Source organism: Melanerpes formicivorus, unplaced genomic scaffold, assembly GCF_026170545.1.
Source record: "Melanerpes formicivorus ecotype bairdi unplaced genomic scaffold, bMelFor1.0.p_v2 SCAF_7, whole genome shotgun sequence".
NCBI lineage: Eukaryota > Metazoa > Chordata > Aves > Piciformes > Picidae > Melanerpes > Melanerpes formicivorus.
Window position 1 is genome coordinate 1,424,807 of NW_027142359.1, and position 25,522 is coordinate 1,450,328.

At 47.1% G+C, this 25,522-nt stretch overlaps 2 protein-coding genes across 4 annotated transcripts in view; one reads left to right on the plus strand and one right to left on the minus strand.

Annotated features, from left to right (window-relative positions):
• PODN (podocan) overlaps nt 1-25,522 on the plus strand; it is a 108,588-nt gene that overhangs the window by 45,224 nt on the left and 37,842 nt on the right. The gene's annotated exons all lie outside the window — the stretch shown is intronic.
• SLC1A7 (solute carrier family 1 member 7) overlaps nt 1-25,522 on the minus strand; it is a 67,452-nt gene that overhangs the window by 6,615 nt on the left and 35,315 nt on the right. For 2 of the 3 annotated variants that reach the window (XM_068140621.1, XM_068140619.1), the window contains exons 5-9: nt 25,060-25,279; nt 20,722-20,821; nt 18,530-18,763; nt 6,257-6,451; nt 1,180-1,314 (exon numbers count right to left, since the gene is read on the minus strand). In XM_068140621.1, the coding sequence (XP_067996722.1) occupies nt 1,180-1,314; nt 6,257-6,451; nt 18,530-18,763; nt 20,722-20,821; nt 25,060-25,279 (884 nt within the window). The remainder of the gene's footprint in view (nt 1-1,179; nt 1,315-6,256; nt 6,452-18,529; nt 18,764-20,721; nt 20,822-25,059; nt 25,280-25,522) is intronic. The other variant, XM_068140622.1, reaches the window with a different exon arrangement.

Genomic DNA, 25,522 nt, shown 5'->3' on the forward strand with positions numbered 1-25,522 from the left:
CCAGAGAAGGGCCACGTCCCTGGAGGTGTTTAAGACCAGGCTGGATGAGGCTCTGGGCAGCCTGATCTAGTGTGGGGTGTCCCTGCCCATGGCAGGGGGGTTGGAACTAGCTGATCCTTGTGGTCCCTTCCAACCCTGACTGATACTATGACACTATTAGAAAGGCTGCTTCAGCAGAATCTGAACTGCCATTTCCAAGTGGAGGTGTCCACAGGAGGTGTTATTCAGCCTTCACAGAAGAGTGTTCCTGATAATCCTAAAGTAAAATGTCGTAAAATATGCATACAAGACAACACTCATGGGTAATAATAATAATAATAATAATAATAATAATAATATACTGAACAGGAAAGTAAATAATTTCTTCCCACAATTCTTTGTACAAAAATAAATCAGTGGCTTGAAGTGGAATAAAATAGCTGTAGCAGAATGGAGGTTTAACCTTGCTCCACTTAAACTCCATTGTGTTAGTAGGGATATATTGCAGAGGTTGAACAGAAAAGTGTGGACTGTTTCCCAGTGGATGCATATGCTAGTTGTGTAGTTAACTGCAATGCTAATGAGCTAGGGATGAGGATTTTTCAATCCATCTTCTTAGACATTCAACACTGATTGATTTATAGACAATGATATACAAGTTAAGAGTCCGAATCAGCCTCTCCTTATGAACTTTGAAAGTGACTCTTCTCATGGGTGACCTGATTCTCTTCTATTCTGTGTTAAGTTTTAGCCTCTGCCTCTGCTGGTAAATCCTCAGGGATTAGCCTCCCTCCAGAATGGGTGCGTTTGCAAAGTGTGGAGCCACTTCCCTTGCCCGACTGTCCTGGATAAAAAATCCTTCTTAAATGAACCTGTGATCTGCCTTAAGGTAGTTCCTTTGCTCTGCTTCTTCATCCTCCCTTATATCAGAAACTGCTTTGGTGATCTTTTTAAACCTACTCTGGTTCAAGGCTAAACAGACTCCAATGCTTTAGCCTTTCCATGTAGGTCCTATTGTCCAAGTCCCACCTAGACTCTCATTTGTCTGCCTTTTTGCAATACAATGCCCACTTGGAGTATTTTATCTGAGGCCACATTAGCATCATTTCAAACCAAGGAATTACTTCCCATGCCTTTTATGCATACCTGTATTACTACAGCCCTGGAGATAATTTGCCTTTTTAGTTTAATGTTACTTACAGTGCCCAGTCAACAGCAATAATCAGTGTGATGTCATCTGTTGGGAGCCCAACCGAGGTCAGAACAATCACCATTGTCACCAGGCCAGCTTGGGGGATCCCTGCAGCACCTATGCTGGCAGCTGTTGCTGTGATACTTTAACAAAGAAAGAAAGGAATGAGTGTTACCTTGGCCTGCAAGAAGCCATGCCATGTTTCTGTAGGAGCTTTCCTAAACCATAATCCTTCTCCATGGGACAGCAATGTGCCCTTGTGGTCAGGAGAGCAAATGGTATCCTGGGGGGCATCAAGAAAAGTGTGGCCAGCAGGTCTTGGGAAGTTCTTCTCCCCCTCTACTCTGCCCTAGTGATACCACACCTGGAATACTCAGTCCAACTTTGGTCTCCCCCAGTTCAGGAGATTTGCTAGAGAGAGTCCAATGGAGAGCCACGAGGAGGATTAGGGGACTTGAGCATCTCCCCTATGAAGTGGGCATCTCCCCTATGAAGAGAGAGACTGAGAGAGCTGGGACTGTTTAGTCTTGAGAAGACTGAGAGGGGATCTGATCAATGTCTATTAATATCTGAGGGGGTAGGTGTCAGGTGGAGCTCTTTTTGGTGGTGCACAGTAATAAGAAACAACAGATATAAGCTTGAATATAGAAGGTTTCACGTCAACGTGAGGAGAAACTTCTTTACAGTGAGGGTGACAGAGCACTGGAGCAGGCTGCCCAGAGAGGTTGTGCAGTCTTCTTCTGAGGAGACTTTCAAAACCTGCCTGAATGCATTCCTGTTCAGACTACCCTGGGTGATCCTGCTTTGGCAGGGGGGTTGGGCTGGATGATCTCTGGAGGTCCCTTCCAACCTCTAGCATGCTATGATTCTTACACAAGCCACTGCACACAAGTGCCAGTGATTTGTGAACAGAGGCCAGGTCAGAGAGCAAGAACAGGCCAATCTGTCTGCCCAGTGCTAAACTCTCATCCTGTACCTTTGCTATGTTGGCACTGGTGGGGCAGTTCTGTTACCTCTTACTATCACAAGTGCAGAGAAAGGAGGGCAGCCAGGCTGTGGGCATCTCTGAGCTATGTCAGCTTCTTGTGGGCCATGGCACCAGGCAGCACTGCGTGCCATGAATCTGCCAGCACTCATCGCTGTTTCACCCTTGGCAGCAGAGCTCCCAGCAGACACCTCTGAGTCAACTGCAGCAGTCCTGTGCCAGGCAAATCCACTGGCTGCTGCTAGGGCCATTAATGCCAACCCATCATCAAGAGGCTGGGCCAGGGGTGAAGGCCTTGCATAGCATGTGCTTTGCATGCTTGGATCTAAACATGAAGTGTTTGAATGTGACTGAATCTCTTCAGTGCCTGGAAAGTATTTTTACTTGACTTTCACACCGTTTCTTCAGCCAGGCAAGCAGACATGAAGGGAGGACCAGGGCAAGAGTGGACCTGGCAGGCTTAGCACTTTTTTCTCATAATGCTGTTTTTAAGGGAGGGGATGCTGTTTTGCGCCAGGGGAGGTTCAGACTCGAGGTGAGGAGGAAGTTCTTCACCGAGCGAGTCATTCGGCATTGGAATGGGTTGCCCAGGGAGGTGGTTGAGTCATCGACCCTGGAAGCGTTCAAGGGGAGATTGGACATGGCACTTGGTGCCATGGTCTAGTCATGGGGTCTGCGGTGTCAGGTTGGACTCGATGATCCTCGAGGTCCTTTCCAACCTAAGTGATACTGTGATACTGTGATACTGTGATTTCATTCCTTTTTCTAGAAGCAAAAGTGACTTGGATATATTCATTTCCACCCATCTGGCCACTTGCAGGAGCTTGGCCATGCGGCAGAAAGACAAAACCTAAATGCTGACAAACGTGAAAGGATGACATAAAGCACACACACTGATAGTCCACTGCACCCATCAGTCACAGTGCTAGAGCTTTTGGCAGGCAGCTAGGTCTCATCAACCTCTTATGATGGAAAAGGAGGGTAACAGGAGTCATCCATATGGAAACTGAGACACAGATACCCAGTACCCTGCTCACAGCTGTACAAAGTGCCAGTAGAGCAGCATCAGCATGTATAGCTAGAGGGAGAACCAGATTTGCATGTGGGTGTGATGGGAAATGAGAAAGACTCAACACTGCATTTTGAAAAAGCCAGCTTGTATCGTAATGTAAGAGAATACAGAGAGAAAGGAAGGGGCAGAAGCTCAGTAGTTGAATAAGAGCCATTAAGAGGTTCTTCAGTCAGTGCTACATGCTCACTAGGGCTCTCTCTGTCTCCCAAGTCAGTTCAGGCCATAAAGTCTCATGACTGAATTGGGAGCAAACCCAGGAGCATTCAGCTAAGATTGTACAGAGAAGCTCATCTACTATTCCATTCAATTTTGACCTTAATGTAGCTGTTTCTTTGCCTTGATATGCTTAATTGATGGGAATAGGATCTTTACTCTCTTTTTTCTGCTGCATCTGGATTTGCATAATCACAGGTCTCTGGGTCCTAAACTATCAAGCTCTGGGGCAGCTTTGGCCCATAGAATACAGTTAGAATTTAGCTTCAGGTATTCAAGGTACTGAATTCACTGTGATTTCCTATTTACCTCCTTCTTTTGCAAGTCTTTTTATTTCTTTTCCTTCCTTGGATTATTCCAATCTTCATTTGTATTTTCCTTCAGCTATCTTTAATCCTCTCTGGTCCATATGTACAAGCAGTTAACATGGGGAGTGAAAATGAAGAGATAAAATAAGGTTCTGCTGAGAGAAATCTTCTTCCCGTTTGCTATCAGCCTCCTTCTCTTCCATTTCTCAAATCCACACTCTCTACTTCAAGATGTGTATAATGTCTTCCCATGCTCTGGACCACACAGTAAAAGCATCTCCACATTCCAAGGCAGCAAAGCCTACATTTTAGCACGGTATTTTTCAGAGGGAGATTCTGAAGCAGGAGCTCATATGGCCACAATTTATTTCTTCTGCTTCTAGTCTAACCAGATCTTGCCAGAAGCCCACCAGCAAACAGCTGTCATCTGGGTTTAGTGTTAGGACTCTCCTCTTCTTGTCATGAAGGTTGTCAAGTCCAGCAGAAGATGGGCAAGGCCCAGAATTGTAACCAGGGCAGTGATGAGGTCACAGGGTGGGTAGGTAAGCAGATCTCAAATGTGTTGCACAAGGCTCTGGCTCTGAGCAATGTCTTTCTAATCATTTGTTCCCTGCTGGACACCTGCAGGTTTCAGACCCTGGGGCATTCTTTGGCAGTCCCTGGAGTTATTCTGGCAGTGAATGTTCAGCTGAATATTCTAGTCCTTTGGAGCCATTACAGACCTTTGAAAGACAGAGCATGCAGTTCCAGCACAACCCACTGCAAGCATGGTTGCTTATGAGGTTTTCTGCTTAAACAGCAGAGAAGACATTCAAAAACTGAGTGAAATGATATCTGCATAAGAACTTGCCCTGACAGGAGCAGGTGTCCTCCTTCCGTGTTCCCCTGCTCTTCCAAGGTTTGACAAAGAGCCTCCTAACACACACTAGTACCTGTTACCTGATACAGGATGACACAGGATCACAGGATGTTAGGGGTTGGAAGGGACCAACAGAGATCATCGAGTCCAACCTCCCTGCCAGAGCAGGAGCAGAGAATCTAGCACAGGTCACAAAGGTACACATCCAGACAGGGCTTGAAAGTGTCCAGAGAAGGAGACTCCACAAGCCCTCTGAGCCTCTCCTCATCAGGCAGTGCTTCAGCCCCTTCATCATCCTTGTAGTCCTCCCTTGGACTCTCTTGAGTAGATCCCTGTCCCTCTTAAACTGGGGAGCCCAGAACGGGATGCAGTATTCCAGGTGAGGTAGAGCAGAGTAGAGGGGGAGCAGAACCTCCCTGGATCTGCTGGACACACTCCTCTTAATGCACCCCAGGATCCCATTGGCCTTCTTGGCCACAAGGGCACATTGCTGACCCATGCAGGACTTGTCCACCAGGACTCTCAGGTCCTTCTCCACAGGGCTGCTCTAGTTTTGTATTTTTTAACCTTTCCCACTCATATAAAAATGCAAAACAGATGAAGTGGAAAACAATTCTGACACTTAAAATAGTGTTTTAAACATCAGGAATAACAATAGCAAAATGTCCCTGTCCTAGTAAATGATCAGTGGGTTGCCTGAAAGTAAAAATGAGGCAGTTGTCCTCCAACAGAAGCACACTTCCTGGTGCCCACATGTTTCTCTTGAACAGTGACTGGCTGGAAAGCAGCCCTGAGGAGAGAGACTTGGGGGTGCTGGTGGATGAGAAGCTCAACATGAGCTCTCAGTGTGTACTTGCAGCCCAGAAAGCCAATCAGATCCTGGGCTGCATCAGGAGAAGTGTGGCCAGCAGGTTATCACCTGATTCTCCCCCTCTACTCAGCTCTGGTGAGACCCCACCTGGAGTACTGCCTCCAGTTCTGGAGCCCCTATTACAAGAGGGATATGGACGTGCTGGAGCATCTCCAGAGAATGGCCACGAGGATGATCAGAGGGCTGGAGCACCTCTCCTATGAGGACAGACTGAAGGAGTTGGGGCTGTTCAGTCTGCAGAAGAGAAGGCTCCAAGGTGACCTAATTGTGGCCTTCCAGTATCTGAAGGGGGGCTACAGGAAGGCTGGGGAAGGACTTCTCAGGATCTCAGGTAGTGATAGGACTAGGGGGAATGGAATGAAGCTGGAGGTGGGGAGATTCAGGCTGGATGTGAGGAGGAGATTCTTCCCCATGAGAGTGGTGAAGCCCTGGAATGGGTTGTCCAGGGAGGTGGTTGAGGCCCCGTCCCTGGAGGTATTTAAGACCAGGTTGGATGAGGCTCTGTCCAGCCTGCTCTAGTGTGGGGTGCCCCTGCCCATGGCAGGGGGATTGGAACTAGGTGATCCTTGTGGTCCCTTCCAACCCTGACTGATACTACGAACAGCACCAGCATGATTTCTCCTTGTGCAGTCCCTGCTCTCTGCATTACTTGGAACTATCCTTGGTGCATCCTTGTAGAATGGCAAAGCTGGGCTTGGTTCTGAGCACTGCCACACACAGCAGTGTCAGGCCCAGCAAGAGCAGCAAACAGCAGCACATGGAGTCTGATGCTCTCACCTGATAGTGATGATCTGCCCAAAGTCCAGCTCATAGTTGTTCACCTGGGCGATGAAGATGGCAGCCACAGCCTCGTAGAGAGCTGTCCCGTCCATGTTGATGGTGGCTCCCACGGGCAGCACGAACCTCGCGATCCTCCTGTCCACATGGTTGTTCTCCAGCAAGCACTTGAAAGTGATAGGCAGTGTGGCTGAGCTGCAAACCAGCAGAGCAGTGCACAGTGAGTTACTTTTACACTGGAACAGGTTGCCCAGGGAGGTGGTGGAAGCCTCATCCCTGGATGTTTCTAAGGCCCGCCTGGATGTGGCTGTGAGCAACCTGATGCAGTGTGAGGTGTCCCTGCCCATGGCAAGGGTTTGGAACTAGATGATCCTTGAGGTCCCTTCCAACCCTAACAATTCTATGATTCTATTTCTGGGGAACTGAACAAACTGCAAACCCTTTCCAGGGAGGGTAAGTTTTACACTAAGCAGCTGAGCACTGCTGCTCACTCCGTGGTCTACAGATGTTCTCACTCGACCTGGAACTTACTTTGGTGGAGGATAAAGACAGTTACATTTGCAGATGTTACTGCAAATGTTTCTTTCTCAGAATTAAAAATGTCTTCCTCTCTTCCCTCCTCCTAAGGGAAAGGGACAGAAACCCCTCAGGGGCACACTCACACACTAAAGGAGAAACACCCTGTGCACCTGATTCGTATGGCCTCTGCAAACTGTTCTACTTTCATGGTTTGTAAACAAGTTTCCTTCCAGGCCTTCTGAAATAGAAACCCATTTTGAAATAGCAAAAGTAACCATAAACCAAGGAAAGGCACAAAGCAAGAAAGGCTCTTAACTCACTGTAAGGAATTGCTGTATAAAGATTTGTCCTTAGAGACTCTTCCAGTTCTTAGTGAATATTGACAGTAAATCAATGACCCATTTAGGCATTGGTGGCAGTGAGACCTTACAAGAGCTTGGAGTGCTGCTTGGGTTGAACTCTAAAACACCCCAGTGGGCAACAGCTCTGACCAAGAAACTGTTCCTTCTTTTGCCACATTAATACAGTAACATGCACCTCACGAAGAAGCAGCTTAGGGAAAGACCTCACCAGCAGTGTGGCTAGACAGAAAACCTGCAGACCATACTCCTGTATTCAACCATTTACAACCCCACTGCCTCTCTGGGACAGATCTGCCAATGCCCTTTGTGTGATCAGACAGCAGTCAAGTGATTGCAGGTCATGTCATCATGTGTACAGATGTGAATGAGATGTAAATATGTATGTGTGTGAAATGCAGTGGAATTCCAAGGTTCTTTGAAGACAAGCAGTTCTGGGGGAAATATCAGCATCATGATACTGAGGTCTTTAGTTGTATTCTATTCTCTTGTGATCTGCATGCCCAAAGGTGGTGGAACACTGGAACAGGTTGCCCAGGTTGGTGGTTGAGGCCCTTCCCTGGAGATATGAGCCTGCAGTGTGCCCAGGCAGCCAAGAGGGCCAATGGCATCCTGGCCTGCATCAGGAACAGTGTGGCCAGCAGGAGCAGGGAGGTCATTCTGCCCCTGTACACTGCACTGGTTAGGCCACACCTCGAGTACTGTGTCCAGTTCTGGGCCCCTCAGTTTAGGAAGGAGGTTGACTTGCTGGAACGAGTCCAGAGAAGGGCAACGAAGTTGGTGAGGGGCTTGGAACACAAGCCCTATGAGGAGAGGCTGAGGGAGCTGGGGCTGCTTAGCCTGGAGGAGACTCAGGGTTGACCTTATTGCTCTCTACAACTACCTTATGAGAGGTTGTAGACAGGCAGAGGTTGGTCTCTTCTCCCAGGCAGCCAGCACCAGAACAAGAGAACACAGTCTCAAGCTGCACCAGGGGAGATTTAGGCTGGAGATTTGGAAGAAGTTCTACAGAGAGAGAGTGATTGCCCATTGGAATGGGCTGCCTGAGGAGGTGGTGGAGTCACCATCATTGGAGGTGTTCAGGAAGAGACTTGATGGGGTGCTTGGTGCCATGGGTTAGTTGATTAGGTGGTGTTGGATGATAGGTTGGACGTGATGATCTTGAAGGTCTCTTCCAACCTGGTCTATTCTATTCTATTCTAGTCTAGTCTAGTCTATTCTAGTCTAATCTAGTCTAGTCTATTTAAGATGAGGCTTAACAAGACCCTGGGCAACCTGATCAAGTGGGGATGTCCCTGCTGACTGCAGGGTGGTTGGACTGGATGACCTTTGCAGGTCTCTTCCAGCCTAGACCATTCTATGATTCTAAATTGTGAAATCCAGCATCTGTCCACTAGTTTGAGCAATTCAGCTTGCACACTTGCTGTGTGTTGTCAGCCTCACATCATCAATCTGGCTCTGTCATCTACATCTTCTAATAACCATTATCTTTTCCTTGTTGAAGATAGAATCATAGAAGGATCTGGGTTGGTTGGGACCTCTGAAGGTCATCTAGTCAACCCCCCTCTGCAGTAAGCAGGGGCAAGATAAGACTTTTGATATACCAATGAGTCCTCAGTTGTTACAAAGGACTTTCAAAAGCACAGAGAGATTCCAAAACCTTTGCAGTTACAGCCCCCAGTTTGCAGGAGCGCATTAGCAAAAGGTTTCCATGAGTAGGAGTTGGCATTTTGTGTTTGTGCAAGCTGTTGCTTGAGGAAAGTAGCAGTGTTTTGAAAGGAAAAGCACCTTCCTGCAATAGAAACATGGAAGGAAAAGGCAAGCCCATGTTTTCATTATGGTATCTCTGTTTTGTGTAACCTTTCACAGTCTGGGTGGTGAATGATTTACTACCGCCTGGCAGTCACTGCTCTGATAATCTGGACAAAAAGTCATTCTCTCAGTATGCAAATAAACTGAAAGGGCAAAGAAGCAATTGAAATCTCATAACCTCTGCTCCCTGGAGTATATTAAACTTCTTCATTCCAACAGTCCTAATATTGAACCAGTATTTACTTTGAACAGCACAGACAGAGCACAGCATAAGACCCCAAGGTAACCATCAGATGGCATTTCTCTCTTGGGCATGTCTATCATGCTCTTCTCAGTTGTGCCCTGTGATAGGACAAGGGGCAATGGATGTAAACTACAGCACAGGAGGTTCCACCTCAACATGAGGAAAAGCTTCTTCGTTGTAAGGGTCCCAAAGCACTGGAACAGGCTGCCCAGAGAGGCTGTGGAGTCTCCTTCTCTGGAGGTGGGAGTTGAAGATCTCCATAGGTCCCTTCCAACCCCTAACATCCTGTGATCCTGTGATCATTTTTTAGACATTCATTTGTGAATGACTGAAATCCTTTATGCCTTGTTTACCTCAAAATGTTCATAAAATACAAGGGTGGGCCTGAGGCTGACAGGTAATGTAGAACTGAAAACCCTGGAATAGCTGCAGCAGGGAGCAGACTGCCACAGGAACAATTCTAGATGTTCCTAAGTATGGCCATGGCAGGAAGCATTCACTAATCTTACTGCAGATTGCCTCCCCTCCCTGCAGCTGTGAAGGGTTTGCTTCTTATTGCTTTCAAAGACTTTCCTCAGCCATCTGTTTTTCTGTGATGGAATCCTGTCTAATTTCTTTGGGGGAAAAAGAGGAGAAAAAGGTCATCTTGCAAGTCCTTCCCACCACAGAATTTTAAACCTCAGTGTCTTAGAACAAGAGGGAATGGCCTCAAGCTGTGACTGGGTAGGTTTAGACTGGACATTAGGGAAAAATTTTTCCCAGCAAGAGTGGTCAGGCATTGGAATGTGCTGCCCAGGGAGGTGGTGGAGTCACCAAGCCTGGATGTGTTTAAAGGTTGTTTGGATGTGGTACCTGGGGATCTGGTTTAGGGGTGAGCCTTGCAGAGTAGGGTTCTGGGTTGGACTTGGTGATCCTGAGGGTCTTTTCTAACCTGAATGTTTCTGTGATACTGTCTTCCTGGTCTGAAGCTGTGAAACAGGCTGATCTGACTTGGTTGAGGTGTGACAAGGACTATCCCAAACAATCCCAGAACACCAATGGCACAGCCAGCAAACTCTGTGTCTATTTCACTGTTGCAAACAGAAAGTGTGATGCTTTTTGCAAGTATTCAACTTCTAAACCTCTGCATTGTCTCACAGAGTCAGGTGTGTCTTTCACTTGAATGTTGTGCAACAAGAACAATTTCTAAGGCATGGATCTGTATGGAGCCAGTCCAGAGGAGGGCCACAAAGATGATCAGGGCCCTGGAGCAGCTCTGCTATGAGGAGAGCCTGAGGGAGCTGGGGTGGTTCAACCTGGAGAAGAGAAGGCTCCAGGCAGACATAATAGCAGCCTGCCAGCACCTGAAGCAGGCCTGCAAGAAGGCTGCAGAGGGACTGTTTGCAAAGGCATGCAGTGATAGGACAAGGGGTAATGGTTTGAAATCAGATTTAGACTGGATGTTAGCAACAAGTTCTGCACCATGAGAGTGCTGGAACAGTGCAATAGGTTGCCCAGGGAGGTGGTTGAGGCCCCATCTCTGAAGAAATTCAGGGCCAGGCTGGACAAGGCTCTGAGCAAGCTGATCTAGTGGAGGATGTCCCTGCTGACTGCAGGGGGCTTGGACTAGATGGCCTTTGGAGATCCCTTCCAACCCAAACCATTCTCTGATTCTGTGTTGGTTTAATTGTTTATTAAGTGTTATAATGTAAGTGCAAGATGGTGGAAACCACTGTGCAAGATCCTGGAAGGAAGCACATTTGCAGGTCACAGATTCTTGTATCTTCCTTCCACAGAAAACTGCTACGTCCAGTTTCACTCCACTTTCTGACACCACATCTTTCTGAGAGCTAGCAGACTCTGGGCCAACCATTCCTATTGACAGCCTTTCCAGAACTCATTGTTCAGATGAGAAATCCAATTTGTTATCCAGAAATACTCTTTCCACTTTCCACTACATTTGCTTTTATGTGCTCTACGCCCTTCTTCAGCTGGTACAACACACATTGAGTTTTGTCCCTTCTCAGCCTGGCTCAGACTTTTTAAAGTCTTCTCTTACAAGATTGCTGCTTTACATCCCTGGTTACCCTTTCAGCACCTGCTTCAATCTGAATGTTTTTTTTTTCCTGAATATAGGTGCCAATAGCTGTGTGGAGCATGCTAGACAAGGCTGTCTGCCCAGCCATGGGTCATTTTTACTCCTGAAGTGTAATCTGGCATACCTCAGAGAACAGCGTCATACTGGCTACTGGTGACTTACAGGTGGCAGTGAAACAAAAAGGTTCCTGATGTCATTTTTTGAGTTATATTAATATATCATTTCAATGCCTGAAGAGCAAACACTCTCAGACAAATACTTCAATTTTCTTTCCAGTTCAATTTTCTTTCCAGTTCAATTAGGTGAAGCTTGTTTTCATCTCCTGGCATGTAACATTTATTAGGAGGGAAAAAAATACTCTGAAGCACTGATGTTAATCTGTTCTTTTAAAAACTGCCCTCAAGCTTTCAGCTGAGAGCAGAGGTATCTTCTCCCAGCATTCACTCTAACAATTAAAAAGACATTTTAAAGTCTTATCTCAATTTTGGGATAGAAGGCTGCAGCTGAAGAGACTAAGCATCAGCTAATGCTGGATCAGGCCAAGCTCTTACTAGTGTGAGCCACAAAGCCAGCAAGTCACCATGAAGAACAGCTGTTCAGCCTGTTCTGTTTATCTTACCACTCAAATGTATTTTGATATTTGCTCCAAAAAATCAACAAACTGATCTCATCTCCCTTTGGCTAAATCTGCCTTTAATTTACACTGTGCAAGAGCCAAGATCTTAGTGTTTCATAAGCAGCAAACCCCTTGAACAACTCACAGTGCATTGTTTGTCTTCAGAGAAGATAACTGCTTCTTTTGATGGGATTGTGCCACTGAGAAGATGCTGCTTTAATTCACTAATGATATGGAAAGATGACCTAGAAAAATAACATTCCCTCTTGCCACTGGAATGAGGAAAGATAAACTCCAGAGGAATTTTGCCTGCAGGCCAAACCGTGCATTTGCAGTAGAGTAAGAAGTGGCAAGACCAGGAGGATGTGTTGTGCAGGAAGCAGCAAATCTGACACCCACAGCTCTGCAGCCTGGACACCAGAGAGCAGGGCAAGGTGGGCAGCGGCAGCACATGCTGCACACATCTTGCTGAGGTGGTGAAGAGGAGCTGTGTACAATGCCATGGATGCCTGCTGCCAACTCCAGCCCCTAATGAGGCCAAGGGCTTGGCTTCAGAGGCTGGCTGCACAGGTGAAGGGTGAAGGGATTGGTATTAGTCATAGGGAACAAGCTCATTGTGCCCTAAACAGTGCACCAAAGCAACAAGAGGTCTTCTCCTCTGTCCCTGCCTCTCCAGTCTGTGCAAACTGAAATATTACTGGGGCTGAGATTTCTGGAGAAATATAAGTGAAGTGAAATGGGGTCAGAACCTTTCACTACAGGGAAATGGGTTGATATAACGTTCAGGTTCAGTGAAATCACTGCCATGAGATGGCTGTATAGTGCCTCTCAGGTTTCTCTGTATTATATTCTAGTTTTTGTAAATGGTACTATTTTTGATCCTTGCAGTTTGACTTTTAGCTTAAAACCAAAGCCTTCCACAGGTACAGACCAGCTGGGATGAATATCAGGATACTGCTCTGTGGTCTTCTTTCTATCTTTAGATGTAGACATGAACCAACACAGAAGCATCCCCAAGAAACACAGCAGTATGCTTAAAACCAACTCTGTTCTCCTCTAAGATGATCTGAAAATCCAATACCCACATTGTGAGTGTTATATAATGCCCCTGTGGCAAGTATTGTTTAACCAAATGCAGATGTGTTGACTGTCAGGAGAAGCAGATCTTCTGTCCAGCCCTGATTACTTGTGCATGTTCTTTTGGCAACAGCTCAGTTATGTGCAGTATCCATTCCTTTCAGTGTAACAAAGGTGAAAAGTTCAGCTATCTCTAGGCAAGACACTACTACTTGAGCAGAAAAACATTAAAATTGTGTTGGGCCTGTGTTGGGTTTGCAAAAAAACCTCTTAGGATGGGGCAAACAGTGCTAAATTCATCCAACATATTCAAACCTCCAACCCATAAGTTGAGAGTCTTTCCTCAGGACTCACCTTGACTTTGGTGGCACAGTCTTGACAACAAAGACACTAAACTGGGTTGCAAGTCCTGCTGGTGATTCTTGACAGGCTAAGCTGCCACCTGGTGCCACAGCTCTGTTCCCAAACTGCACCCTCTCCGGCCCTGTAAATATGTGATAATTCCTTGCAGAGTGGAAGGGGAGAAAAGTGCTAGCTCAGAGTACCCAGTATCAGGAGAGGGGCCCTCTCCTAGGCGTCAGAGCCCAGGAGAGTCAAAGGCAGCACTGGTTTAAGGGAAAGCTGAGTTCCCAGGGTATTCCCCACTGTCAGTGGGCACTCTCACATCAGCTTGGGGTAACAAAATGGGCCTGGAGGAAACTCTGTTAAGGACTGCTTCACCTTGAAGAGATTCAACAGACAGAGACATCTCTCCCTCATCAGTTCTGCAGGCTGAGATATTTTCTTTACAGCTGTGCCTGATGCCTGCTTAGCTCTCCTTACCACACTGGCTTTTGAGTCTCTTTCCTAGGATCCCAGCTCTCTCAGTAAGGAGTTGTTCCAAGATGAGCCAGAGGCATCCTACCTGGTGGAAAGTTGCCTAAAAATTAAGCTTTGCAGTGCTGATCTCTGTGGTATGCTCACACAGCAGGTGAGCCAGCTCACATCTACCAGAGCCAGCTCACATTTGCTAAAGGCTCTCTATGCTTCTACAAGTAACTGAGAGAAAAAAAATATCATAGAATCATAGACTTCTCAGGGTTGGAAGGGACCTCAAGGATCAGCCAGTTCCAACCCCCTGCCATGGGCAGGGACACCTCACACTACATCAGATTGCTCACAGCCACATCCAGCCTGGCCTTAAAAACCTCCAGGAATGAGGCTTCCACCTCCTCCCTGGGCAACCTGTTCCAGTGTCTAACCACCCTCATGGGGAAGAACTTCCTTTCCTAACATCCAGTCTGAATCTACCCATTTCTGGGTAGAATTCTCCAACCAACCAATGCTGGACTTCTCCAAGCAGTAACATAACTTAGGTACTCATGTAGGACAGGGAATCAAACCTCTGCATCCCTTTGTAGATCTTTGATGACTACATATCATGCCTGTCTTTTTTGCTTTATTACTGTGATTGATGGTACTAGAATTGGAACATTTCTAAGCCCAAAATACACCCCAAGCAACTTGACCTGAATATAATATAAAGTGCAAAGAGGGGACCCCATGATTGTAAAGTGGCTTGGTAGAGCTAGAGAGAGAGTAAGGAGAGGAGATCCACTGAAGACACAATGAACTGCCTTGATAGGAATGGCAGGTCACTAATTTACAGTACCACATTAGAGGTTGGAAGGGACCTCCAGAGATCATTGGGTCCAACCTCCCTGCCAAAGCAGAATCACCAAAACCACAAGCCCTGGAAGCCATGGGACCGGATGGGATCCATCCTAGGGTGCTGAGAGAGCTGGCAGATGTGCTGGCCAGACCACTCTCCATCATTTTCCTCCAGTCCTGGCTCACTGGTGAGGTCCCAGATGACTGGAAACTGGCCAATGTGGTCCCCATCCATAAGAAAGGTCGGATGGAGGAACCTGGAAACTCCAGGCCAGTCAGCCTGACCTCAGTGCCAGGGAAAGTGATGGAGCAGATTATCCTGGAGGCAATAACTGCGCACCTGAAGGATGGCCAAGGGCTCAGGTCCAGCCAACATGGATTCAGGAAGGGCAGATCCTGCCTCTCCAACCTGATCTCCTTCTATGATCAGGTGACCCGTCTGGTGGACATGGGGAGGCCTGTGGATGTGGTCTGCCTGGACTTCAGCAAGGCCTTTGACACCGTCCCCCACAGCAAACTGCTGGCTAAGCTGTCAGCTCGTGGCTTGGACCACTACACTCTGTGCTGGGTTAGGAACTGGCTGGAGGGCCGGGCCCAGAGAGTGGTGGTGAATGGTGCCACATCCAGCTGGCAGCCAGTCACCAGTGGTGTGCCCCAGGGATCAGTGCTGGGCCCTGTCCTCTTCAACATCTTCACTGATGATCTGGATGAGGGGATTGAGTCAGTCATCAGCAAATTTGCAGATGACACCAAGTCAGGAGCAGATGTTGGTCAGTTAGAGGAGAGAAAGGCGCTGCAGAGGGACCTCGGCCGACTGGACAGATGGGCAGAGTCCAATGGGATGGCATTCAACAAGTCCAAGTGCCGAGTGCTGCACTTTGGCCACGGCAATCCCATGCAGAGCTACAGGCTGGGGTCAGAGTGGCTGAGAGCTCCCAAACAGAGAGGGACCTGAGGGTGCTGATTGACAGCCGCCTAAACAGGAGCCAGCAGTGTGCCCAGGTAGCCAAGAAGGCCAATGGCATCCTGGCCTGCATTAGGAATAGTGTGGCCAGCAGGAGCAGGGAAGTCATTGTGCCCCTGTACTCTGCTTTGGTTAGGCCACACCTTGAGTCCTGTGTACAGTTCTGGGCCCCTCAGTTTAAGAAGGACATTGAGACACTTGAATGTGTCCAGAGAAGGGCAATGAGGCTGGGGAGAGGCCTTGAGCATAGCCCTGTGAAGAGAGGCTGAGGGAGCTGGGATTGTTTAGCCTGGAGAAGAGGAGGCTCAGGGGTGACCTCATTGCCCTCTACAACTACCTGAAGGGTGGTTATAGCCAGGAAGGGGTTGGCCTCTTCTCCCAGGCAACCAGCACCAGAACAAGAGGACACAGTCTCAAGCTGCGCCAGGGGAGGTTTAGACTCGAGGTGAGGAGGAAGTTCTTCACCGAGAGAGTCATTTGTCATTGGAACCGGTTGCCCAGGGAGGTGGTGGAGTCACCATCCCTGGAGGCGTTCAAGGGGAGATTGGACGTGGCACTTGGTGCCATGGCCTAGTCATGGGGTCTGTGTTGATAGGTTGGACTCGATGATCCTCGAGGTCCTTTCCAACCTAAGTTACACTGTGATACTGTGAAGTTGCCAGGCCAGGCCAGGCCTAGTAAATTGGTTATAAAATCAAAGTGAGGTGCTGGTGCAAAATAACAAAAATTAGGAAATGCCATTTGTTTTTTAAAGTGGTGGAGTATCTGCTGGTCTCTTAGGTCTTGATTAAACCTCCCTTAACAGAGACATCTCTGGTTGGGAAAAAGTTGGGGAGTTTTGTTCTTATTGATAGTAAAGAAGAGACGAGGACAAACTCCTTTACAGGCACCAAAGGGTAAAATGAGGAATGAAGAATTTGCTTGGCTTTTCCTAAAAAGAGAAAAGTTCAGCTGAGGTTTTTCAGATCAAATCTCTTTTCCCAGAAAAAGGAGAATGAATGGAATGGCACAGATTAAACCCCTGAGCTGTCAGAAATAGTTCTCTTGGAGGAGCTTGATAAACCTTTTCCAATGCTAACATCTTTGAGCGTAAAATCAGCACCTTATTGAATCTGGAGATACTCCAACTTCTCAAGCTACAAACTTCTAATGTTCTAATGTTGCCTTAATTGTTTAAGCCCTAATTGGAGTTTGAAACACCACCCAGCACAAAATTTTGTCCGGATTTTGTATCTCACTATATGTTGCTCTTCATAGGTCATTTTGGAGCAAACTTTTATATATGAAACCACTTTGTAGAATGAAACATAGTGGAAGGCCACTACCTTCCAACTGAGGTGTTCAAGAGGAGATTGGACGTGGCACTTGGTGCCATGGTCTAGTCATGAGGTCTGTGGTGACAGGTTGGACTCGATGATCCTTGAGGTCTCTTCCAACCTTGGCGATACTGTGTGATACTGATACTGTGATACTGAAATCATCCTTCCCTGCTCTCCTTTCTTTGCATCCCTACACACTCCTCCTGCTTTGCTGATTCTTGCCCTAGCTTCTGAGTGTATGTTCACAAGAAACAGCCATCTGCATTTGACCTTCCTGCCCCAGATTACCTTGTCAGACCTCACTAGAAGTACAGTGAGCTGGGGAGAAACATTTTAGGATCTTTTCCTTGGTCTGGTATAGGAGCAGCACAGCTGAAGTCTTCAATTTGTTGTAATCCCCTTAGTAAAACAGAGGTTATTCCTCTTTCAGCATTGCTGCTAATTGAAGATTCTGAGTTCAGGGAAGCTATGTTGTTACTTCTCTATTTCTTTATTAACTTAGAACATCTTCAGAAGAGTTGCAGGTTTCTGTAAAACTCTCAGAATGACTTAGCAGTGATGATGCCCTACACAAAGCCAGATATGCTGATTACATAAGGCCCTGTGTTTGACTGCTTTTCCAATCTATATGTAATTCCTGCCTTTTCCTTCTAAAATCCCACCAATGCACTTCATTTCTAAGGGGTGACTCCAGTGCAGGAGAGATCAGGTAAATTCTTCCTCAAGATGTTTGGGAAGTTGTAGGGAAAAATAAGATTAGAGGCACAAAGGATAGGAAGCTGGTACAATGCTACTGCCTGCAAGGGTATTTTAGTCATCAGACCTAAAGTTATTAAGGACTTGTGGGTGCTGGCAGATGAGAAGCTCAACATGAGCCACCAGTGTGTACTTGCAGCCCAGAAAGCCAATCACATCCTGGGCTGCATCAAGAGAAGCTTAGCCAGATTGAGGGAGGTGATTCTCCCCCTCTACTCTGCTCTGGTGAGACCTCACTTGGAGTCCTGTGCCCAGTTCTGGAGCCCCTATTACAAGAAGGATCTGGAGGTGCTGGAAGGTGTTCAGAGAAGGGCCACAAGGATGATCAGAGGGCTGGAGCTCCTCTGCTATGGAGAAAGACTGAGAGAGTTTGGGGTTTGGGGTTATTCAGTCTGGAGAAGAAAAAGCTCCAAGGAGATCTCATTGTGTTCTTCCAGTATCTGAAAGGGGCCTACAAGAAAGCTGGGGAGGGAGTTTTTAGGGTGTCAGGTAGTGGCAGGACAAGGGGGAATGGATCCAAGCTAGAGAAGGGGAGATTCATATTGGATTGGTCAGGAAGTTCTTCCCCATGAGTGTGGTGGTGACACACTGGAGCAGGCTGCCCAGGACGGTGGTGGAAGCCTCATCCCTGGAGGTTTTTAAGGCCAGGCTGGATGTGGCTGTGAGCAACCTGATCTAGTGTGATATATCCCTTCCCATGGCAGGGGGGTTGGAATTGGATGATCCTTGAGGTCCCTTCCACCAGGGAACCTGAGACAGCCCAGTGTACAGATGTAGAGGTGTCTGCTCCAGGACAGCTACAGGGTGCTGCTCTAAGGAGAAAACTGAGGGAAGGAGCTAGCAAGTATTTTATTGTGTCTGCCTAGAAACTGCATAATACCTGGAAGATGTAGCCAGAGCAATGAGCAAGGCTTGAAGAATCCCTCTGATGAAGACAATGGGGTTCTTCTTGGTGATAAAGAAGTACATCATTGGCAGGATGAACAGCCCATGCACCACCAGGCCACAAACCACCGTGATGGCGTAGAAACCCAGCTTCTTCCCAATGGCTGAAGGGTCATCCATTTCCAGGATTTTGCCAGCAATGAGGAACACAATTCCAAATGGGAAATACCTAAGCAGAAGGACACACAGACTCTATCAACAGAAAGCTCACAATATGAGCTGAGAAGTCCTCCCAGTAGCAGCCTGTCTGGAAAAGGCACAGCTTGGTTCATGAGACTAAACCCCTCCCTCCCACACTTGAGTGTGCCTGAAGTACTGGGCTGAACACGCTTTTGAGTGGGCTACTCCTCAGCACAGCTGAGGTTATGGTGCTGGCCAGGAATGAATTTAGGATGTTTTTGGTTCAGAAGGCAGCTCTGACTTTTTAGCTTAAGGCAGGTGATTTACTGGGGAGAGGAGAAATGAATTCTAAGCTCTGCTTGTGTGTTTGTGCTCAGGTAACCGCTCATGGATTTTAGTTGGAAGCTGCTAAGTAAATGTTTATGTTGCCTTTGGAAGACATAGGAGAAAAAACAACAAGCATTAGACATGCTCTTGAGCTGCCTGGGAGTTTGATGTGGGATAGAGGGATAAGCAAAAGAATAGCTAGTTTCTGAACCCCCTCTGGGCTGGATGTGGGATAGGTGCTTTATCAAAGCTGTTGTGCATCCATGTATGGCTGGACACAAAGCCATGGGTGCCAAAAGAGCTTAAGGTCAACCAAAAATAGTAATAAAAACCCCTGGGGTCATTCAACCATCTTCCACCAGCAGCTGCACCATCTCCAGAGACTTGCCACTTCCCTCACATCCTTCCAGAAATTACTATCCCCTTGGACTCATCTAACCAAGCAATCATTCTCTGACCCAGCTCAGTCAGACTGGACCAGGTAGCTGGAAATAAAGCCTGAGTACTGGTAGAGGGATCCTCACCATGGACTCAGCCAAGCAGGGGACCTTCTGCATCCAGTTCTGGAGGCCCTGTTAAAGGAAGGATCTGGACATGCTGAAGTGCATCCAGAGAAGGGCCACAAGGATGATCAGAGGGCTGGAGCTCCTCTCCTATGAGGACAGGCTGAGAGAGTTGGGGCTGTTCAGTATGGAGTAGAGAAGACTCTGAAGAGACCTTATTGTGGCCTTCCAGTATCTGAAGGGGGCTACAAGAAAGCTGGGGAGAGACTTTGTAGGGTGTCAGGGAGTGATAGGACTGGGGGGAATGGAGCAAACCTAGAACTGGGTAGATTCAGATTGGATGTTAGGAAGAAGTTCTTCCCCATGAGGGTGGTGAGACACTGGAACAAGTTGCTCAAGGTGGAAGCCTCATCCCTGGAGGTTTTGAAGGCCAGGCTGGATGTGGCTCTGAGCAACCTGCTGTAGTGTGAGGTGTCCCTGCCCATGGCAGGGAGGTTGGAACTAGATGGTCCTTGAGGTCCCTTCCAACCCTAACAATTCTGTGATTCTGTAATTCTGAAAGATGGGGAAGTTGCTAAGGCAACAGATTTTTGCTGTTGGCAGTCAACTACTGCCAACACCTTAGTGTAATGTAGGACTGCTCTGAAGGCTTTTCCTAAGTAACATGGCCTAGGATGCCTCATTGAGGGCATCCCAGTGCCAAGCACTCTGGGTATAGATCTCCACTGTGCTGTTCAGTGCAGAGACAGTCATGCTAATGACAGGAGAGTGACAGTAGCACTAGAGCCCAGCCCTCTCCTGACCAGGCTGAAGCCACCCCAGAATTTCTAGTGGAGCAGTGTGGGAAGGGCTAGAAGCAGCAGCCTGAGCACCTCACCTTGCTTCTCCCTTATGTGGGCTGGATGTGTTATAATCCCTTCAGCTTGCCCAAGGCACGCAGTGCACACACCCAGCAATGCCATGTCTCAGCACTTGGCAGTAATCTACAGGATGGCTCTCTGTCAAAGTGACAGCACAGGCCAGGAACAGGATCTGTATGGCTGCATCTCCTCCAGACACTCAGGCCCCACAAAGCCAAGGACCATCCACCCTCAGTTATTTAGTTTAGGAGACTTCTGTTGGATTTTTCTTGCTCTTTTTTAAAAACACAGGTGTTCTTACTAGAACAGTCACTTACCAAACAGCAACTGCCACTATCTTCATGACAGACTCGTTTAAGCACTGGCAGAAGCTGACTAGAGGAACACCACTGTTCCCCATTCTTCCCAGCATTATACCTGCAAGCAAAGGCATTCAGGGTCAGTTTCTCAGTAGCCTTCACACCAAGCCCCACTGCTTTCCCTCCCTGCTGTCATTCCAGGTGAACTAAGTGGGAGATGACAGGATGGATCTGGACGTGCTGGAGCGTGTCCAGAGAAGGGCCACGAGGATGATTAGAGGGCTGGAGCTCCTCTGCTGTGACGAAAGAGAGTTGGGGCTGTTCAGTCTGGAGAAGAGAAGGCTCCAAGGAGACCTCACTGCGGCCTTCCAGTATCTGAAGGGGGCTACAAGAAAGCTGGGGAGGGACATTTTAGGGCATCAGGTAATGATAGGACTAGGGGGAATGGAACAAAAATAGAAATGGGTAGATTCAGATTGGATGTTAGGAAAAAAAAAATTATTCCCCATGAGGGTGGTGAGACACTGGCACAGGTTGCCCAGGGAGGTGATGGCAGCCCCATCCCTAGAGGTTTTGAAGGCCAGGCTGGATGTGGCTGTGAGCAACCTGATGTAGTGTGAGGTGTCCCTGCCCATGGCAGGGGTGTTGGAACTAGATGGTCCTTGGGGTCCCTTCCAACCCTGACAGTTCTATGATTCTATGAGAATAGATCTTTCTGGTCTGTAGAGTCATTCTATCTGAAAATCTCACCTCACAGGAACATGAAAGCGTGGCCATGTGCTCTGGTTCCATACTGGGCACTCTTCCCTAGCTGGGTGGGCTTTCATTTGCAGTGCCTTGAAAGTTTCCCTGTGGAGGTGCTTTAGTGCTGTAGATTTAGCAGCCCTGGTAGCAAGTCTCTTTCCTTAACTATCTTTCAGAGGTTTTACCTGCTCTGTGGGATCCATGGAAGACAAACTGAAAACCACTTTTCTAGTGAAGGAAACTGTCTTTGCCCACAGTCTGTCTGCCTTGCTGCTGGGCACTGTGTACAACTGGGCACCATCCACGAGACACTCCCAGGGCAAAGCCAGTATCAGGTTTGTTCTGGTAGCAGGTCTCCATCTTATTTTCACTTGTTATCTGTCTCCATAACAATAACCAACCCTCACAATCAGGGGGGCTTTGCAGACTTGGCAGAGATAAGGAATTGCAAATCAATCTGAAGAAAAGCCATATCAGTCTTCACAGACTAACCAGCAAAGAAGAAAACAAAGCAAAGCCATTGGTGTGCATCCAGTGCTCAGAAAGGGAGCCATCTAACCAGATATTCTCCAGGCAGTGCTAGTTTCCAATAATGCACACAAATAGACATAATTTTCCTGGATTGTCAGTTTTCTGCCACCATTCCCTAAAAGGATTAAAAGTAATCAAGTTAACTGCTCAAGGAAGCACTTTAAGAGCCAGCAGCACCAAGTGAGGCTGACTTGGGAGGGAGTTTAATGAGGGAGCAGGGGGCTGTGAGCAGGGTGCATGCTGCCACATGCTCTGGCTCTGCAGTGTCCTTGCTGTGAGCAGCAACCTGGCCTCTGTCCCTCAGCCCACAGCTGTGCCTGTGAGCTGGGGTTCTAGCAGCAATCTCCTGGGGAGGCAGACAAGGAGTTTTACTCAGGGATTTCACAGCAATGCATTCAAGATGTGGGTTTGTAAGCCTGTTAATATTCATCTAAGCTGTAACTTTTAGGCCAGAAAGCAACATTCTTTTATTAAGCATGTTGCTCTTGTTTGGTCATTAAACACAGCTCAGCTCTTCTAGCCTAGTCAGTGGCAGTTTTAGAAGAGCCTTGGCTTCCAATTCTAATTCTAGGAAAAAAGCAGCCTTCTGGAATAACTGACATTTGCTCTTCAGAACACTGACCCACCTAAGCATCAAGCTATTGGTGGGCAGAGGTGGGAGCAGGCAGGACTGGGGCCTTCTCTCTGCAGCCCTGATGTCCCGAGTTCCATTTCAGTGCAAACATTTTCCTTATAATGAATAAAGAGTGTGTGTTCTGCCAAGAAAGAAAGATCAGATATCTCAGCACTTAGCCACTCTCATAATCTCAAACAGAAATCCTTGCATCCTTGGGAGAAGAGGTAGTACCGCCAGTCACAGCTGAGCCCAGCACCAGGAGTTTTCATCTGTCTTGACATCACACTACGCCTGTCAACTGTTGCCCACTTTAATGCATGCTTGGGTACAGAAGCTCAGTGTTCATGCCAGGATTGATTCCTGGACTGAGATTACTCAGCAATTTGCCTCCTGCTTCAGAAGAAGTTAGGAGTTTGAGCATAAGCTCAAGTCTAAATTCTCATCCCTTTATGCTATTCTTATGCCGTTCAAGGCCCTTAAAGAAGCTGTAAGAAGAACTCATACCTACCCTAATATTGGTTTTCTGTGCTGAAGAGCTGTAAAGAGACTTTTGTGTAAATAAGACTCAGCCAAAGTGAGCAAACCTGCGGCAAAGCACCAAGGCCTGTCCACATGTTTTTGCAGGACTGGCACAACTGGCAGGACTTTTTCTGAATGTCAGCCAGGAAGAAACCAGCTCTCAGCTTCTATCTATTGAGCTCCAGGCCAGCAAGACTTAGGGGCATGGTAAAACATTCAGTTCTGGGAGCACAGTGGACCATCCTCTGTATAAAATTGCCCTTGATCCTAATCAGCACCTGTAATTAAGTAATTAATTTCCAATACTTTCTGACTGGAATAGTGTTTGCTGTGCCACTGCACTTTCAGGAACTGACTATAAAATCCTCCAAACTGAGGGAACAGTCAGTCTCCAGCAGTGTTGCACAGGGAACACCACCCACTGGAGAAAGCAAATCCCTAAGAGATACAAATCTGCTCATTTCAGACTTGAATTTTGAGCTGGTAGGAACCATAAAATGATAAATACAGTCAAAGACATAACTTTTATGTAACTATCTGTGCTGCCCAGATTAACTTCAAATAATAAACTTAGATAAGGAAGATTTGATCAGTATTTCCTTGTAGAAATCATCTGAACTCTATTATTAACCAGGGCATGTTTGTTTCAAGTTCCTCTTCCAAACCCACACACATAATGGAACACACATGGCACCAATGAGTTCCTCCAGCCAGTGAAACCAATTAGTTTGACCAGGCAGAAGCTCTTAGGGCCCACTGGGCTAAATTGCTAGATTGTATATAATCCCCACATTGCATGATGCAAGAAAGCAGGAGTTTCAACCAAAGAGAAGATCCACAGATTTAAAAATGATAAAAGGATGTACCTCTGTAGCTCACTCATCTGAGATCTCACCCAGGCTCCCTGTGTGAGTTGGGCTCCTGCTCAGCTAAGAGTTATGTTCTACACTAATAATGTGGTAAAAGTTGATTAAGAATGGGTAGATAAGACTAAGATAGGGCAGGTTCCAGGGCTCATTTTCTGCCTGGTAGAGGGAACTTTAACCAGAGAGCTGGTGTAGGGACATTTTTTTCTTGGCCATGAGAGCATGGAATACCTGGGCCTATTGCCACCTGGACTGAGAGAAGTATGGGAAGTTCTTTGTGCGCAACACCTGGAGCTCTGGGCATTGGAAGTGTACTGACTTCCTGGGCTTTGGAAAGAAAGTCTGCCACAGACCTGTTTATTTCAGAATTCCTTGAAACTTTCTCTTGGACTTCTGCTACTGACCAGAGAGTGACACAGTATTGGCAGAGAGGCCATGGGTCAACCTGGTGTAGCAATATCTACCTCTTTTGAGCACATGCTATTAGTGTTTTTTACAGTCAGGACAAAATGGTACATAAGAAAAGCTCAAAAGGATGAAGAGAAGAGAGGAGAAGAGAGGAGACCAGGTTGGAAGAGACCTTCAAGATCATCACGTCCAACCTGTCATCCAACACCACCTAATCAACTAAACCATGCAACCAAGCACCCTGTCAAGTCTCCTCCTAAACACCTCCGATGATGGTGACTCTACCACCTCCCTGGGCAGCCCATTCCAATGGGCAATCTCTCTCTCTGTGTAGAATTTCCTCTTAACATCCAGTCTGAACCTCCCCTGGCACAGCTTGAGACTGTGTCCTCTTGTGCTGGTGCTGGTTGCCTGGGAGAAGATGAACCCAGAAGCATGTAAGCGCATGAACCAGAACTGCATGGAACAGAAGTCACCAAGCGTTTTGGAGCTTTATCTTCCAAAGTTTGGGAGAACAGCTCTGTGACAGACTTGCCTTTCCCCCCATAAAGTTTAGCTATAGTTAAAGTTGAAAAAAGTGAATGAAGAAACCAAAGCACCCAACCCCTATTTTTGTTTTTCCTCTTAAATGGCTCTTTGGGTTGTTACAAACCAAAGACCCCTGAGCCGTACCCATCGTGGCAGAGAATATCACAATCCCCAGCACGTTCATGCCGTCACTAGTGCCCGGCTCTGATTTGTAGATCACTTCAGGGGGAGGAGTGATATCCAAGGCAAAATTCTGGACATTGGATCCATTCTCATCCTGGATTCCATAGATGATGATGCGACGGGAGGTGCTTTCTGGTGATGCTTTGTTAGATTTAATGATGGGAATGCTCTTGGTGCGATACTGGAAGAGAACAGAAGGGGTTCATTAACATAGCCCAGCAGGAACTGAGAGAATAGAATAGAATAGAATAGAATAGAATAGAATAGAATAGAATAGAATAGAATAGAATAGAATAGAATAGAATAGAATAGAATAGACCAGACCAGACCAGACCAGAAGAGAACTTCAAGATCATTGCATCCAACCCATCGTCCAACACCACCTAATCAACTAAACCATGCAACAAAGCACCCTATCAAGTCT